The sequence below is a fragment of the Leptodactylus fuscus genome, chromosome 3 (genome assembly GCF_031893055.1).
Source record: "Leptodactylus fuscus isolate aLepFus1 chromosome 3, aLepFus1.hap2, whole genome shotgun sequence".
In the NCBI taxonomy this organism is placed as follows: Eukaryota; Metazoa; Chordata; class Amphibia; order Anura; family Leptodactylidae; genus Leptodactylus; species Leptodactylus fuscus.
Window position 1 is genome coordinate 153,138,084 of NC_134267.1, and position 18,158 is coordinate 153,156,241.

General features: G+C 41.7%; 1 protein-coding gene across 4 annotated transcripts in view; it reads left to right on the forward strand.

Annotated features, from left to right (window-relative positions):
- The first annotated feature begins 3,224 nt into the window (after positions 1 to 3,224).
- OPA1 (OPA1 mitochondrial dynamin like GTPase) overlaps positions 3,225 to 18,158 on the forward strand; it is a 66,204-nt gene continuing 51,270 nt past the window's right edge. For 2 of the 4 annotated variants that reach the window (XM_075268568.1, XM_075268570.1), the window contains exons 1-5: positions 3,225 to 3,332; positions 5,508 to 5,814; positions 9,309 to 9,405; positions 11,044 to 11,151; positions 14,383 to 14,436. In XM_075268568.1, coding sequence (XP_075124669.1) covers positions 3,316 to 3,332; positions 5,508 to 5,814; positions 9,309 to 9,405; positions 11,044 to 11,151; positions 14,383 to 14,436 — 583 coding nt within the window. In that variant the 5' untranslated portion in view covers positions 3,225 to 3,315. The remainder of the gene's footprint in view (positions 3,333 to 5,507; positions 5,815 to 9,308; positions 9,406 to 11,043; positions 11,152 to 14,382; positions 14,437 to 18,158) is intronic. The other 2 variants (XM_075268569.1, XM_075268571.1) reach the window with 1 other exon arrangement.

An 18,158-nucleotide genomic window follows, 5' to 3' on the forward strand; every position in this document is an offset into this window, starting at 1 on the left:
GATATTCTGCAAAAGGTACAGGGAGTGGACTGCTGAGGACTGGGGTAAAGTCATTTTCTCTGATGAATCCCCTTTTCGATTGTTTGGGACACCTGGAAAACAGCTTATTCAGAGAAGACGAGGTGAGCGCTACCACCAGTCTTGTCTCATGCCAACTGTAAAGCATCCTGAAACCATTCATGTGTGGGGTTGCTTCTCAGCCAAGGGAATCGTCTCTCTCACAGTCTTGCCTAAAAACACAGCTATGAATAAAGAATGGTACCAGAATGTCCTCCAAGATCAACTTCTCCCAACCGTCCAAGAGCAGTTTGGCGATCAACAATGCCTTTTCCAGCATGATGGAGCACCTTGCCATAAAGCAAAGGTGATAAATAAATGGCTCAGGGAACAAAACATAGAGATTTTGGGTCCATGGCCTGGAAACTCCCCAGATCTTAATCCCATTGGGGACTTGTGGTCAATCATCAAGAGACGGGTGGACAAACAAAAACCTACAAATTCTGACAAAATGCAAGCATTGATTGTGCAAGAATGGACTGCTATCAGTCAGGATTTGGTCCAGAAGTTGATTGAGAGCATGCCAGGGAGAATTGCAGAGGTCCTGAAGAAGAAGGGTCAACACTGCAAATATTGACTTGCTGCATTAACTCATTCTAACTGTCAATATAAGCTTTTGTTACTCATAATATGATTGCAATTATATTTCTGTATGTGATAAAAACATCTGACAAACACACATAAAAACCAGAGGGCAGCAGATCATGTGAAAATATAATATTTATGTCATTCTCAAAACTTTTGGCCATGACTGTATATTATTGGATTAATCAAACGGATGAATATAACTATACAGCACTTTATTTTAGTAATTTATGCAGCAGTAAAAATCTCTAGGTTGCTGGAAGCCATCAGCAAGTAGGATCTTAGGGCTCTTCCTATGGTTTCCCACCTACATGAACGTCCAGGAGGTATTTTTGTGATATTAGTATATCTCGTCCTCTCACATTGAGCCGCCACTGTATCACCAACACATGAAAAGCAAATAAGCGACTATTTAAAAGCGCAGTATTAAAGTGTAAAAAGAGTCCAGATCCGCAGATTCTAGATGATAATGAGCAGCCTGACGTTCTGACAAGTGTAATTACAAATATTATACCAATTACTCTGTAGGAGGATCACAATGGCCTCTCACAGGTGATCCCCGCATACAACCACTAGCTGGAAAACAGCAGATAGGATCAAAATGTGAACCATGGTCTGCAAACAGAATCACAAATGCGCATATTGTACGTAGCCTCTCAATTTCTAGGAAAAGAGAGAGTTAATAGTAAAGTCTTGAGATTACAGCAGCCTCTGCAATGTGAGCTGGGTGTGATCACAGGATAATATAAGGGGGAAGAAAAGAGCCAGGGATGATAAAGGTAATGGACTTTTCACTGGGGTGTAACTAAACTATATCTCTGGATTGTAATGTTCTGTCACTCAGTTCCATATATTCAGGTGCTCAGAAAAGGCATCTCACCGCCATAATCAATAGAAAAGAATTTCTGGCATTCTTAAGTACTTCCAAAGAATTGTGCTTTTATTGCATCCAAATATTTATATTGGATGCAATAAGAGCACAATTTTTTAGAAGTACTTAAGAGTGCCAGAAATTCTTTGCTATATCTCTGTCTCTGGCTATATAAGGAGTTATTATTTGAAGACTATTTGGTGGTTTTATTTGAGTGCTGTTAAGTGGGATTGTATGATACGGTCAATTGTGTGATGTTTAGTGGTATTTACATATTGCATAGCAGTGCTACAGTATATGGATCCTATATGACACTGTTACAGTATGTGGCGCCCTGTATGGCATACCTCACAACTGTCCCATATTCTGCGGAACAGTCCCAGATTGTGGGTCGTGCCCCACTGTTCCAGTTGGTGGGAGGTATGTTCCGGATTCAACTCATCTGCGTCTGTAGAGGACGCAGATGAGTTGAATACAGTGGTGAAGCAGGAGCGGAAAGCTCCTGCCTCACTACTTTTCCCCTGCGTGGTTTGGCTCCGGGAGCTGTAGGCGCGATGTGATGATGTCAAACACATCGTGCCTACAGCTCCCTGAACAGTTCGGGACAAGAGACTGCAGACTGCACAGCAGGGGAGCAAAAAGAGTTGAGTATCAGTGATTTTATTATGTTAAACTATGGGGAGAAAAATGGATGAGAATGGGTGGAGTCAGTGTAAAAGTGGGTGGTGCTAAATTTGCCACACATTTTGTCCCTCTTTGTGTCCTCTGAAAGTTGGGAGGTATGTGATTGTGGTTCTGTACATGCTGTTTCTGCCACTTGTGGTATCAGACTGGCTCTGTAATACCCTGAAGAACATTGCATGCAGTCTCTGTTCACAGAACCACAAAACAACAAGACTAACACTTAATATTTTGGAAAATAAACCTGAAGACACGAATTATACCAAAATATACAAAAAGTGTTTATTGTCCATAAAAAAAAATCACATAAAATGATTGGATGAACGGACAAGGAGTAATATTATCATACAGGAAAACGAATCAAATCAGCGAGATGGGTGTCTCAAACTCCAGGTGATGGACACGGATCCAGCTAACATTTCTGGACCCCATCCGGTAATGTTGTCCTCTACTGTCTGAATGAGACACAATGTAATCAGTATATATGCATTACACATGGGATAAAGATACACAAGAAACAGCATATGGATATGCAACAGAGAGCATGTGATGTAGGTATGAGATATGTAATTCACAATATTTGGGCCAAATAGTAACAGTGTCTTGAAACAAAAATCCCAAATAGAATTGCCAAGGATCTTCTATATAAATATGTAAAGAAAGTAAGGGGAAAGGTATCCACCATGTATAAAGTGAAGGTAAATAGACATGTGTGCAATCCCAGTAGGGGGGAGTAGAAAAAAACATATATAAAAACACACTTTTTCCCTTATAAAAAAAGAAGTGTGGAAAAGCTTTCAAAATAACGAATAAAACAAAAAAGAGTGGTAGATTGAAGAGACAATTGTCATGATAAATTCCCAACGTGTCTGGTAACTATATACTATCTCCATATACAGTATTACAGTACAGGCTACACTGACAACGCTCCATTTACTTCCTGCTAACCGGAACTATTCTACCTCGGAACCTTGTGTGCACTGCTGTGTGTTCCGTGGTGAGCCCAATTACGTCTGCGCTCCGTTCTATGCCGGAAGTGTATCCAGTGACAGCTTTGGGTGCCCTTGTTTGGACGCTCGGCTGGATGTGAGGGAGCGGGCGCTGCTCCCCGGTCACACAGGATGTTGCGGGCCGCCTGGTGAGTACGGAGCGGCGCTAGCAGCCATTGCCGGCCCTTCTATACCGGCTCTACGTTGTCTTTGTCAGGTGTCACATTCATCCCATGTGGTGCTCTGAGTCCCCGAGCTGTACAGGGAGATCTGGTGACAGCTGAGCGGACATAAGGTGTTATGGAGCAGGGTGGGCATGTGTAACTAGGTGTCATTGACACCATACTGTATGTAAGCGCAGACCTAGCTAATATCAGATCCCCGCACCTCAGTCATATCCTCCTAGGTATCCAGTAATCCCATATACAATACATGATGACATCGCTGCCTCATCATATATACAGATCAGAACACAAGCGCCATACCTACTGCGGTGTAGACTGCATGATGGGAGCCACACTGGATATGAGCAGCATTTGGGCACAGTGACTCCTGATTTTACTTAGTGACTCTTGTTCAGTAAATGCCACGCTTCTAGTCATAACCCCTTCTAGTGAATGTAGGCACACAGAAATTTTGCAGAGCTTAGTTCCTACTAAATATTTGTTCATGGTTAAAGCGCCTTTCTGGTCACAACGCATTCCCATTCTCTATTAGTAGGTGCAAAGTAATATTGTGACTGGGTGATCTTATGTCGCCGTGTAGCCCTAGCCTTCTGATTAATGGTTATCAGTCATTTCTTTAGCCAGGCATCTTGGGGTCATTAGCCATTGTGCAGAACCTGCAGAAATCTTATTAGGGGGCGTTCACATTACCTTTGTTAGTATCCATTACTAGCATCCGTTACAAAATGTTAACAGATCTGTCACAAATCTGTTAAAATCGCATTGATTTCAATGGGATTGGATCTGTCGTCTAATTGTGTCCGTTTTTTTTAGTGGACATGGGGTGCGAGACTTTTGGGTCCGTTTATGTCTGTGGCTAATGGATAGATGTCTGTTATACTGTCCGTTTTTTTTTTTTCTGCACAGGCTAAGAAAGCAGAACAAAAAAGCAAAAAACGTACAGTATAAAAATGGACATTGCTTATGTGTCCGTTTTTTAACTGATCCATTAAATGACACGTTAACATCAGTTAGTGTTTGTTAATGTCTGTTATGAAAGACGTCTGTTTTTTTTTTTGTTTTTTTTTAGCAGACCTTGTCAGAACAGACATCCAATGATAGTGTGAATATCCCCTTAGAACTGTCTCCTATTCACCTGTATTCTATTGGATGGCAATTGCCATAGATGCAAGTGGGATAATCCTCTGATCTGGGGAGAATCTTCACATCTTTTCCAATTATTAGACTGATAGATAACATAGATATAACATTGTCCCCCAATATACTTTCATACTGAATAACGCAGTGACACCTGGGCACATCTGGCGGCATTCTTTGCTCCTGCCACACTCCGTATCATGGAACTACAACCTATAGTAATAGAGCTGTATAGCTAGGCTTCCCTTATGCAAATAGTGTGGTCTGATAAGATGACAGCAGCTTGTTCACAGCTTGCAGCATGGAGTTAAAAAAAAACAAACACATTGCCTGATAAAGGATTTTAGAAGAATTAACCACAGTAGTTCTGGTTTTTGAAGGCATTTTCCAAGATCAGATCTTGTAATTTGTGTTACCATAGTCTAGAAGTGTAGTAAAACTGCATTTGGAAATAGCTTTCAATTGGGAAAGATTTATCATAGTATTTATATCAGAAAAGAGTCCAAATGCCTTATTTATAGTATCAAATTAAGCTCATTTACCACTATTTTGTGAGACTACTGACATAGCCATTGATAGTAGCCAAGTAGTAATACTTCTCACTATGGTCTGGTGTGCTTGTAGTCTTTACTGTGCAGCAGTGGAGGAAGATGGTGGTTGTTGCTGTGTCTTCTACAGCTAATGGCCTAGTCAAGATTCTCCAATCCCTTTTGTTGGCTGCATACAAGTGTATTCACAGTGTAATACACTGGATAATAAACAATAGGTCTGACCAAGCCTGCTAATACTGATGACCCACAACTTACAGGGCTGTTATATGTTTTTTACCTCACCACTACCAGCTGTATCCTCAGGACCAGGAAGGTGGGGAAAAAAAGAAAATCACATTTCACTACCATTTTGACGCTGTGATTGGTGCTGTACTAGATGCTGTGTTCTGTCTTCTATTTTATAGTTTCCGTGAAAATGTATCCATTTTTTTTCTTCTGTTTTATTTTCCAGCATTGTTTGCAGAGGGGTGATTAACAATCATGTTGTCAAAGAAGCCAAACATCCAATACAGAATCTTTATGCTCGTAGAAATCCTCATTTTCCAAGGGTGAACGTTCCGCGGGCCTTTCCCAGTTCCTCAGTACGATGCTACTCTTCCTTGTCTCGTTTCCCACTACGGAGGAGCAGGCTTTTGCCTGTTAATCTGGCTTATCAAACACATCGAAATTTCTGGGTTGCTAGGCTGGCATCCAGGCTGTTAAAGCTCCGATATCTTGTTTTAGGTTCAGCTGTTGGTGGCGGAATTACTGCTAAAAAGGTATGTACTTTATGAGGTTTTTTCTTGCTGTGTCTCTGGATAAATCGATTTGCTAATATTCACTGGAAATAATGATTATGTGGGGCTCTGTGAGTGATCATCCAATCTGCTGCTTTTAAGGAGGACCTTTCACCATCTGGGGCACTTGCGGTTTAATACACTGCTAGAAAGTAGTACCGTAGCTCTTCACCGTCACACATATGCAGGTTTTGTTATTTTTTTCAGGATGAAGGATTCACATCCTCTTTTCTTTTGGAGCTTTGCTCCAGAAACTGCATGTGTGATTCCAATGGAGGCTAAGTAATTTTGAAGAAGGATTGTCTAAGGTTCTCATCCTTGGAGTTTTGCAATAAGTGGGGGAGCCATAAAGCTTGTGATAACTTTTGATGTAGATTGTCTCTACACAGTACAAGGAATGAGGATAATGATCTTTCTAAGGAGTCCTGACAGAGGGAAATGGAAAGACTATATACCTGACTTCTGTCTCAGAATTGAAGGCGAAGAGTTGAAACAGCATAGATTTTAATATTAAAGGTCCTGTCAAATTTCTGATAGAAGTAGAAAGGTGCCCTTAAAAGAATGCTACCTTAGTGTCTATTGTTAGTAGCAGGGCTATGTATTTGGAGTTGGGAACAGTTTTGATTGGACTCAGAATCGGAAAACAGTTACCGAAACTGGCTTCAAAATCAATGATTTTATTAATTAAATTATATATTATAAATTATTGATATTGAGTAATTCATTAGATGCATAATTCCTTTTAGACAAAATGAATATCTTTTTCATGAATTAGAGAAGCTTAAGTTTTTTAACATTACTGCCATTTATTAACAAAAATTAGGAGTCAGAGTTGCTGGTTTGGCCTATCAACTCCACAGCCCTTTTTAGTAGCAGTAACGCTGGGTTCACTCCTGCGTTCTACTCTCCGTTCTGTGCTTTCCATCTTCTGCATGCCAGAAGACGGAAACCATAGACCGGGTCCGGCCATGCGCGGCGGTGAGCGTTTTAGGCTCTCCGCCGTGAAACCGGATTTTTTTTATCCGGACACAGAGTACTGCATGTCCGACTCTGTGTCCAGATTATAAAACCCGGTTTCGCGGCGGAGAGCGCAAAACGCTCACTGCCGCGCACGGCCGGACAGCTTTCTCACCCATTCAAATGAATGGGTGAGAAAGTCTCCTGCAGGTTTCCGTCTCCTGCCTGTGTTTTAGGCAGGAAACGGAAACCTAAGTACGGAGTGCCGGGCCGCAGATGTGAACGAGCCCTTAGACTAAGCACAAACACACTTTTAATCCTATAAAGTTGGTCCCTCACCCTGAAGTGCTCTCTGTGTTAAAGTTGTTCAAAGAACTTTGGATTTTCTGTCAGTATTTGTGCCAATAATATGTTTTGTAATATACTCTATTAACATATTTTGTCTCCTTTCTGTGAAATCCTGTGCTGAAATGCACTTCTGCACCCTTATTTTTATTCTCTGCTTTAATGTATACACTGTTACTCATTTTTGTTTTTTTTGTTATATAATGCAGAGACTCTTAGGTCGGGGGTAATTTCAAACATGAAGAATGAAGAATGAAGAATAAACTTTTTTTTTTTATATATATATATATATATATATATATATATATATATATATATATATATGTATATTAGGCTGGCGAAGGTGAAAAAAAAAATAAAAGTCATACTCTCCTGTCCCTGGTGTCTCCCATTGCAGTCCGGTCCTGCTGCTCCAGTATTTTCTTGTGGCAGAAGTCCCCGCTGCGCAGACCTCAGCAGTCACAAGCGGCATGGACTTCTGGGAAGTGAACACTGGAGCAGCAGGTCTGGATCGTGCTGGAAGACAGTGGAGCACTGGGGACAGGCGTGTGTGTTTTGTTTATTTTTATTTTTTTTTAGTTTACACTTTCCCCAACCTAACCTAAAAAAAAGTTTATCCTGCACAACCCCTTTAACAAACATGGTACGCCTTATGACCCATTTAGCTATATAAGCATAAGTTTCATGCTTGACTTTTAGTTTTAGGAGGTTTGGGGCTTTACTTGGGTCAGACTTTCACCGAAAAATGTTTATGCTTTCTTTCTTAATTTCACAAAATGATATAACTGTAAAATTGCATGAAGGCTTCCATGAGGGTTCATTGTCAGTTAGCATTTTCACAATGTACCAGTGTCTGTTTTCAGAAGATACATGGAAATGATACCATAACGTCTATCAATGACTTGTTGACACATCACCTATGATTTACTGATTGATTGAATTGAGTCAATGCTGGTTTGGGAGCCATTGGAAAACAAAGAATCTGTCATTGTGGTTGTGACTGTTAGAAACTATATAAATATATACTTATTATTATATCTATTCTGTAATATGTCGATTTAGGACTATAAGATACCATATTTAGCTTCTAGAGATATGCGAACAGCGTTCGATCGAGTACATGTTCGATCGGATATCAGGCTGTTTAAGATGTTCGATTCCAGTCGAACACCAGGTGGCAAACTCACTAAAAATTCGATTCCCCTCCCTACTTTCCTGGCGCTTTTTTTGCACCAATAACTGCACAGGGGAGGTGGGACAGGAACTACGACAACAGAGGCATCGAAAAAATCTGAAAAAGCCATTGGCTGCCGAAATCAGGTGACCTCCAATTTAGACGAATAGTGGATCTGGTTCATATGAGACTGTGAACTATGTGACTGTGAGACAGGGATAGATGTACTGGCAGGGTTAGCTGGGGATTACCTTTATTTAGGTAGGAATGTTTCTCAAACAGCTCTTTGGGGCTCTATCTCGTGACAGCCCATTATATGCTAGTCGGGATCCCTGTCAGCTTGCGATATGTAGGAGATGACTTTTCCGTATAGGAAAGCATTGGCCAGCGTTGATTGGCCGAATACTGTACAGTGTACAGCATTTGGCCAATCAATGCTGGTTCTGCCGGAGGAGGTGGAGTCTAAGATCGGTCCACAGCAGTCTCCATTGTGGTCCGATCTCAGATGTAGCAGCTATATCTCAGATGTAGCAGCTACATCTGAGATCGGACCACAATGGAGACTGCTGTGGACCGATGTTAGACTCCTCCTCCGGCAGAACCAGCGTTGATTGGCCAAATGCTATACACTATACGGTATTCAGCCAATCAACGCTGGCCAATGCTTTCCTATGGGGAAAAGTCAGCTCCCGCATTATTAGTGGCGTAATACAGGGACATTGGCGTGTTAGATGCCCCCAGACAAACGAGTATTTTTTTCCCCATAGACTATAATGGGGTTCGATATTCGTTCGAACAGTCAAATATTGAGCGGCTACTCGAATTGAATATCGAACTTGGAACATTTCACTGTTCGCTCATCTCTATTAGCTTCTCTTATGTGAAAATAAGTTCTGTATGGAGCAGCTTGCAGATCATATGAAAAGGTTATTACACTGAATTCCTATTATGAGTTAAAAGCTCTTGTGCTTACTTTGTGCCTCTCAACTTGATCTTTCAGACATACGACCAATGGAAAGATATGTTCCCTGATCTCAGTGAATACAAATGGATTGTGCCAGATTTTGTATGGGAATTGGATGAACATATTAACTTTGGTAAGCAAGAAAATCCTTTGTACCTGTTATATGGAATAGTTGTATTAATCTGTGATGATACTTTATCTAGTCTCCCTCCACCTGCTTTAGTAGAGTCACAGCAGAGCTGTCCGACTTTACAAGGAAGTTTAGAAGAGCTGCCTGTGACGTGACAATATTCATTGGGCATAACTCACTAGACATACAGAACACATTTCTGCTCCTTGCATCACCTTATGACCATCGTGCAATGTTTTATAGCAAATAAAAATGCATTTTACATTTCTTAAGCTACATATGTTCAAATATGCATCATGATTCAGGTTAATGCCATATCTGTTCCATGCCAGGGGTCACTGGCAGCCATTGACTTACAAAGGGATCCATCAGGTTTCAGGTGTGTCTCATGTTTAGGGGAAGAGAACTCTGCTTTCATGTTAACTTTAGGTTTTTATACCATCCTTACAGTGGATAGAATGCCTGATGACACTTACTCAGGACACATCTCACCAGGGACTTGCATAACTACATATTAATGGGAATGTCCCTTCAGTTTTACAGCATACTTTAAGAGAACCTGTCAGGGTGATTTAGGACACTAAACCACCCACAGGTCCTCAATCTGCGGCCACATTTAAAATAACAAAGTCTTAAACGTACCTAGAATTGAATGTGATGAGTCTTATTGGACTAAAGTTTGGTGTTCACAGCACATTTGCTGTTGTTTCATGAAGCTGCAGATGGTCACCCTGTCATTACTGTGCATGTGCCTGAGTTCTGGCACGTGCGCAGAAGCCGAACTTTACTCTTCTGTTTTCAATGAAGAACATTTTTTTACCATGCTCCAAACTTGGGTTTAGTGTCCCAAGTCACCCTAAAATGGCTTTTATTCTGAAAATTACTGCTATATCTTTCTCGAGAAGGACTGTGGATCACATGATTCAAATTACACAAGTTTAAAGCAGTCTATGGAGAGGGGAGGGGGAGAAGGGAGCGCAGAAAGCAAGATGAAAGTCAGGCCTAGTCTGATGATGAAGCTAAATGGGAGCTTTATCTTGTAACAAAACACTTCAGTCACGTAAATACAGGTCAGTACTTCTATTTCTGTATGTCCTACATGTTCATGTGCAAGCAGATTTGCCTTCCGTTACTGTGTACAGTACATGGCAGCTAGTCTCTCACCATCTCAGAGCAGAATACAAACTATACAGAGAGCCTGCTGAAGAAAAATATAAAATTAAACTCGTGTAATGACTAGATATAGTGTTACTCCTCATGGACATGCACTTTACTATTGAGTTATGCTAAGGTCACCAATGTCTACTGCTTTCAGTTTTAAAACGATGGACCCCATTATAGTGTATGAGTTCCATATGTAACCGCTGCTTTAGCGGTCCGCCTATCTGTTGTACTGACCAGAACAATGGATAGCGAACACTAATGTGAACAGCGTAAGTTTGTTGAGCTGTTGGGTTGTATTACATACTAGCAATTTACATATACTACTAGAGAACCCCTTTAAGTGTTAGCAGTTACTCTTCACATACTCTTCTCGTCTTTGTTTCACATAATTTTATAAAGCAAGTGGTTTTGCAGTGTGCTTCTTGTACTACATGACAAGCAACAGGAATATTTTAACCTTTGCCTTCTTCTTTTCAGATAAGCTCAGTAAGGCTCTTCCAGATTCTGAGGAGCTGGCTAAGCTTTTGCCGGACTTTGAGAAGCTTGGAGAAAGCCTTAGCTTTTTGAAAGGATGGCTGTCATCAGGTGGGCGAGATTTGTAAGCATGTCCATGACCTATCCTACAGGAATTCTGTTCTGTAATTATTCTGAATGTCTCCTAGAAAGTACTGGGTGTCGTATGTCAGTAATGTCATCGGTGTGATACTGATTCTAATACTTGTGGATCTGAAACTTATTGTGTGATGTACTGTCAGCCTGAACAGAAGAAAATGGGCTACAACACATCTAAGCTTTTACAAATACAAGCCAGCATGACTAGTGCATGGGAGGTAATGCAAATGGAGACAACCCTCTGTAAATAGAAGCTGGCTTCCCCATCAATCAATTGGTATTGCCATCGGTAGCCATGATGGCCATACATTGCCCAAAAGGCCACTGTTTTACTTTTTTTACGATGCAAATGTAAAATGCTTTTAAACTTTTTTTTTTTTGTAATTTGCCAAATTTTAAGCTTTAAAAATACATATCTGTAAAAGCTAAATAAAAAGATGGTACTATATTATATTTAAAATGGCCATAAGTATTAGATAAATGTGACTGATCTTGTCACCAGACCTTTTCCTATTGCAATAGTAATACATTTCTGGTCATGTGTGTTTGTGGTATGGCTTACAGTACATTATATAGCTAGGTTATACTCAATGCTAAGTGTTAAAGGGATCCTATCTTTTAAACACATTCACATTTTTTTCTCCCTAACATGTCGGAATAGCCTTAAGAAAAGCTATTCATCTCCTACCTTTGCTTGTCTTCTCCGCACCGCAGTTCGCCTGCAATCCCGTTTTTTTCTCGGTATGTAAATGAGCTCTCTCGCAGCACTGGGGGTGGGCCCCAGCGCTCATACAACACTGGGGGCATCCCCAATGCTGCCAGAGAGCTCTCCAGCGCTGCATCCATCTTCTTCTGCAACGAGGTCTTCACCGCGTCTTCTTCCCGTGGTGTCTTCTAACTTCTAGGGCAAAGCCGACTGCGCATGCCTGCGGCAACAAGAAAAGTGGCCGCTTCCACAGTATTGTAAGCGACCATTTTCTCGTGGCCAGCGGGCATGCGCAGTCGGCTTGCCCGAGGCCTAGAAGTTAGAAGACACCACCGGAAGAAGACGCGGTGAAGACCTCGTTGCAGAAGAAGATGGAGGTGGCGCTGGAGAGTTCTCTGCCAGCATTGGGGACGCCCCAGTGCTGTTTGAGCGTTGGGGCCCACCCCCAGTGCTGCAAAAGAACTCATTTACAGTGGGGCAAAAAAGTATTTAGTCAGTCACCAATAGTGCAAGTTCCACCACTTAAAAAGATGAGAGGCGTCTGTAATTTACATCATAGGTAGACCTCAACTATGAGAGACAAAATGAGAAAACAAATCCAGAAAATCACATTGTCTGATTTTGTAAGAATTTATTTTCAAATTATGGTGGAAAATAAGTATTTGGTCAGTAACAAAATTTCATCTCAATATTTTGTTATATATCCTTTGTTGGCAATGACAGAGGTCAAACGTTTTCTGTAAGTCTTCACAAGGTTGGCACACACTGTTGTTGGTATGTTGGCTCATTCCTCCATGCAGATCTCCTCTAGAGCAGTGATGTTTTGGGGCTGTCGCTTGGCAACACGGACTTTCAACTCCCTCCAAAGGTTTTCTATAGGGTTGAGATATGGAGACTGGCTAGGCCACTCCAGGACCTTGAAATGCTTCTTACAAAGCCACTCCTTCGTTGCCCTGGCGGTGTGCTTTGGATCATTGTCATGTTGAAAGACCCATCGACGTTTCATCTTCAATGCACTTGCTGATGGAAGGAGGTTTGCACTCAAAATCTCACGATACATGGCCCCATTCATTCTTTCATGTACCCGGATCAGTTGTCCTGGCCCCTTTGCAGAGAAACAGCCCCAAAGCATGATGTTTACACCCCCATGCTTTACAGTAGGTATGGTGTTTGATGGATGCAACTCAGTATTCTTTTTCCTCCAAACACGAAAAGTTGTGTTTCTACCAAACAGTTCCAGTTTGGTTTCATCAGACCATAGGACATTCTCCCAATACTCTTCTGGATCATCCAAATGCTCTCTAGCAAACTTCAGACGGGCCCAGACATGTACTGGCTTAAGCAGTGGGACACGTCTGGCACTGCAGGATCTGAGTCCCTGGCGGTGTAGTGTGTTACTGATGGTAGGCTTTGTTACATTGGTCCCAGCTCTCTGCAGTTCATTCACTAGGTCCCCCCGCGTGGTTCTGGGATTTTTGCTCACCGTTCTTGTGATCATTTTGACCCCACGGGGTGAGATTTTGCGTGGAGCCCCAGATCGAGGGAGATTATCAGTGGTCTTGTATGTCTTCCATTTTCTAATTATTGCTCCCACAGTTGATTTCTTCAATCCAAGCTGGTTGCCTATTGCAGATTCAGTCTTCCCAGCCTGGTGCAGGGCTACAATTTTGTTTCTGGTGTCCTTTGACAGCTCTTTGGTCTTCACCATAGTGGAGTTTGGAGTCTGACTGTTTGAGGGTGTGCAAAGGTGTCTTTTTATACTGATAACACGTTTAAACTACAGGTAATGAGTGGAGGAAAGATGAGACTCTTAAAGAAGAAGTTACAGGTCTGTGAGAGCCAGAAATCTTGATTGTTTGTAGGTGACCAAATACTTATTTTCCACCATAATTTTGCAAATAAATTCTTACAAAATCAGACAATGTGATTTTCTGGATTTGTTTTCTCATTTTGTCTCTCATAGTTGAGGTCTACCCATGATGTAAATTACAGACGCCTCTCATCTTTTTAAGTGGTGGAACTTGCACTATTGGTGACTGACTAAATACTTTTTTGCCCCACTGTATATACTGAGAAAAACCAGGATTGCAGGTGAACGGCAGCGCGGAGAAGACAAGGAAAGGTAGGAGACAAATAGCCTTTCTTAAGGCTATTCCGACATGTTAGGGAGAAAAAAATGTGTTTAAAAGATAGGTTCCCTTTAAACTATATTTGTAAACAGATTTATTCGGTGGTGGGTATACATATTTACTTGCTGGGTATAGTGATTTATGCCTTCGGTTTATATGCTCATTATATAATGTGGGGTCTAATAACTTTTTTAACGTCTTAGTTCCCCATTTTAGTTTTTATTGTACCATGTCCTACGTGTCTGGTTTTCATTTGTGTAATTGTCATTAATAAGGAGGAGAGCAGGAGGCGGGATTCCTTTCCAGGTTTTGCTAACATGCTTTCATGCCTCATGTTATTTTTTTCATCTTTTTGCTGATTTTTCACAGGTCACAATTTGGTTAGTGAAGTCATAGGACCTTCTGATCTGCTTCTGTTGTTAGGTGTGTAACGCCCTCTCCGTCGCCATTGTGCTCTATTACTGCATACGGATATGCAGAATAACAGTTGGAAGATGTAGAACAGGAGGGACAGCAGGGGAAAGAGCTGGGATAAGAGTTTTTTTTGTTTGTTTTTGTTTTTTTCCTCCTTTCACCACATGGCCGACATTTATGTGATGTCGGATCCCATATTAATTTTGTAATGTAAAGTGTTAAAACTCTAATTACATGGCCCCACAGCCAAGATCAGTATATAGATTTGTATTGTACCTGCTTATACTTCCTTGGCCAATACTTTGCTAAGGGGCATTGTGCAGGAGCTATAGACAATACAGTAGTGCTATTTACAACAATCCCCAAAACACTAACACCTACATAGATAGGACAGATCTCAGATGACCTATAATCTTATCTGACTTCAAATAGAGACAATTTCACAGTATATATAGATAGCGATAGCCCACATTTAGTAACACTGGGATTTCTTACACCCTTGTAAGTCAAGGAGATAGTAAATAAATAAATAAACGAGATGAGTAATTTATGCCATGCTCATAGAATGCAATGTGGCTTTTATTATGGTGCATATGGAACAGTCTAATATTCAGAAAAAGGAATGTACACCTGTTCTGAGCATGAGATTTGTGCCAAAGTTACATGTAAAAAATTGACTTAAACTATGTCTCCCTGGAGAACATGGCAACTACTTTTGTCACATTTCAGAGTTGTCTAGTATTGCGAAAATACCACATTTAAATTAAATTAAATTGAATTTATTTTCAGAATTTCCATTAAATGCAGACCAATGTATATGAGGCTCTGTTCACATCTGCCTTATGTCTTCTGTTTATAAGGGAAGCCACAATGTTCTGCTAGATTTGTTTCATAGATCTTCTGGATACTAACTGCACTGATTCCTGTGACTTATGACCTATGACTTATTCCTGTGACTTAAAATTCCAATATGTCTGTCTAGAATAGTTGTGCTGCATGCAGCATTGTTGTTTCCACCATATATGACAGAATCTGAACAAAGCCTAACATACACCAAAAACCAGATAGAGACGAGAACGCCCAAGATTGCCTTTGTGATCTTTTAAGTGGTTGGCCAGCATGCGTTGTATAGGGTAGAAGTGAAATCTCAGCTACAGACAATTTGCTTTAGGCCGGGGCCCCACGTGGTGTAAACGTTGCAATTTACCCGCGATAAAAATCAGGGTGATTTACAGTCAGGGCCAAGTGGATGGGATTCTAGCGAATCTCAGACCCACGGCGATATCCAAAACCAGCACGTTTTATCATGAGGGAGGTTTCCCCATAGGTATACTTGAAACAGAAAGTCCGCAGAGGAAACATCCATGAATTTTCTGTCTAAAGCACTGCGGGAAGAACCGCGATGTGTTGCTGCTGCAGTTTTTCCTGCAGCGCTTTTTTGCTGTGGGACACCACATGTGGCCTTAGCCTTAAGGGTTTTCTTAAAAGGGGTAAGTGGTTTCATTGTGCACCGCACCTGTGAAATTCTAGGTAGTATGGCAGAGGGCCTAGATCAGGGGTCCTCAAACTTTTTAAAAGGTCCTTCGGACCATTGGAGGGCCGGAATATAGTTTAAAGGGATTCTACCATTAAAATCACATTTTTTTCTCGATAACACATAGGAATAGCCTTAAGAAAGCATCTTCTTCTCCTACCTTTCGATTTCTTCTTTGCCCCGCCGTTTGGTTAAAATTCCGTTTTCTGTCGGTATGCAAATGAGTTATCTTACAGCACTGGGGGCATCTCCAATGCTGCGAGAGAACTCTCCAGTGCCGCCTCCAACTTCTTCTGGAACGTCGTCTTTATGCTTTTTCTTCTGGTGCAGGCAGAGCCGAGGCAGAGGTGTTATTAATCCTAAGTCATTTCATTAGAAGGTCTGTGGACTCATACTAGTTTGTGTGTTAGAGCCGGCTGAGCATGCCCACAGGCCACAAGAAAATGGCCGCTTACTTACCGTGCAAGCGGCCATTTTTCTTGTGGCCGCGGGCATGTGCAGTCGGCTCTGAGCGAGGCCCAAGGCGTACAAGCTTCACCGCCTGCGCCGGAAGAAGACGCATGAAGATAACGTTCCAGAAGAAGATAGAGGTGGCGCTGGAGAGTTCTCTCGCAGCATTGGGGACGCTCCCAGTGCTGCAAGAGAACTCATTTGCATACCAACAGAAAACGGAATTTTAACTGAACGGTGGTGTGGAGAAGAATAACCTTTGTTAAAGCTATTCTGACGTGTCAATGACAAAAACAGTTTTTAATGGTAGAATCCCTTTAAAGCTGACCCAGCGGAATGCACACACCAAACACAAGTGTGAATGCCCCCTGAGGTGTTATTAATCCTACAGTAAGATATTATAGTGCTTACTTCAGGGGGCACAGATAGGGTCTGGGATCCAGGAAGTCAGCAGGCACTAAACCAAACTAGTGAGGTGGCTTTGTCCACTGTAATTTGGGCTGCCTCAGGTCAGGTCACGTTGCTATGGTGACCTGACTGACGAAGTGACGCGGAGGGGTACAATTGACTGTACCGGGCCAGGCCATGGAGACAGCGCGCTTCACTTTACTGATTGGAGGGCGCCACTCCTGATGTCTGCTCTGTCTCCGGTGTCCGCCTGTGTCCTTCTGTCACATCGCAAGTATGCTATGTAAGGAGGATACCGGAGGCAGATCACCGGTATCCTCCTTACATCGCATACATGCGATGTGACAGGAGGACACAGGCGGACACTGGAGGCAGAGCAGATCGCGCAGACATCAGGAGCGGTGCCCTCCAATAGGTGAAGTGAAGCGTGCTACATGGCCTGGACCGAGCTCCCCAGGAGCTTCATTATAAATGCGCGCCTGCCGGTGCCGGCGGGCTGGACAGATGTGCTCGGCGGGCCGCATGTGGCCCGCGGGCCATAGTTTGAGGAACCCTGGCCTAGATGGTACACCTCTGATAATATACTTAAAGTTTTAGCCCTGTACATGTCTCACGTCCTTGCTGGCACCTTTTTAGAGGGGAGATTGTACCTAGTGCAGCTTAGAAACCAAATTGAACATCTCATGTGTCGCCATGGAACACAACAAGTTGTCTTTGCATTGGGTCCCCATTTTTTGACTGTTTAGATGGAAGTCTCTTGGCTACTCCTGGAAAGGAAGCCTGGTTTATGTGGCATTACAATCACACCATTTCTTTGTTACAGAGCATCTGTCACCACTTTATGAATTGTTGTCAGTTATTACAGTATTTAGTCCTGGGAATAGTCAGTGAATTGTTTCCTCGGCAGTCAGTCATTAATATGCTCCATAGTACTGAGAAATATATTATAGCAATTTCATTCAGTTTCTTACACTGTTAACCAGAGGCAAGACCAAAAAACCCTCAAATATGTGTTGTTTTTTTCAGCACTGCATATGCTAGTACTATCTACCAGAAAACACGCTCTCCTCATCATAAATATAAAAAGTACAACAATACGGTTCTGTATTAGGAAATAAGAGATTCCTGTGAGATGTGTTAAAAACTGATGCATTAGATTTCATTTGTTTTATCAGCACTCTTTTGTTTCTTATACCACTTTTCATATACTTTATATTTTTTCCTATATAACTATATTTTTTTATAGGTTCAATATTTTTTTTTTTTTGTCTTTTTCTCATTGAGTTAGACTGATGCAAACAGACCCTAGTCTAAGTCACAAGGTGTAAAACAATTTGTT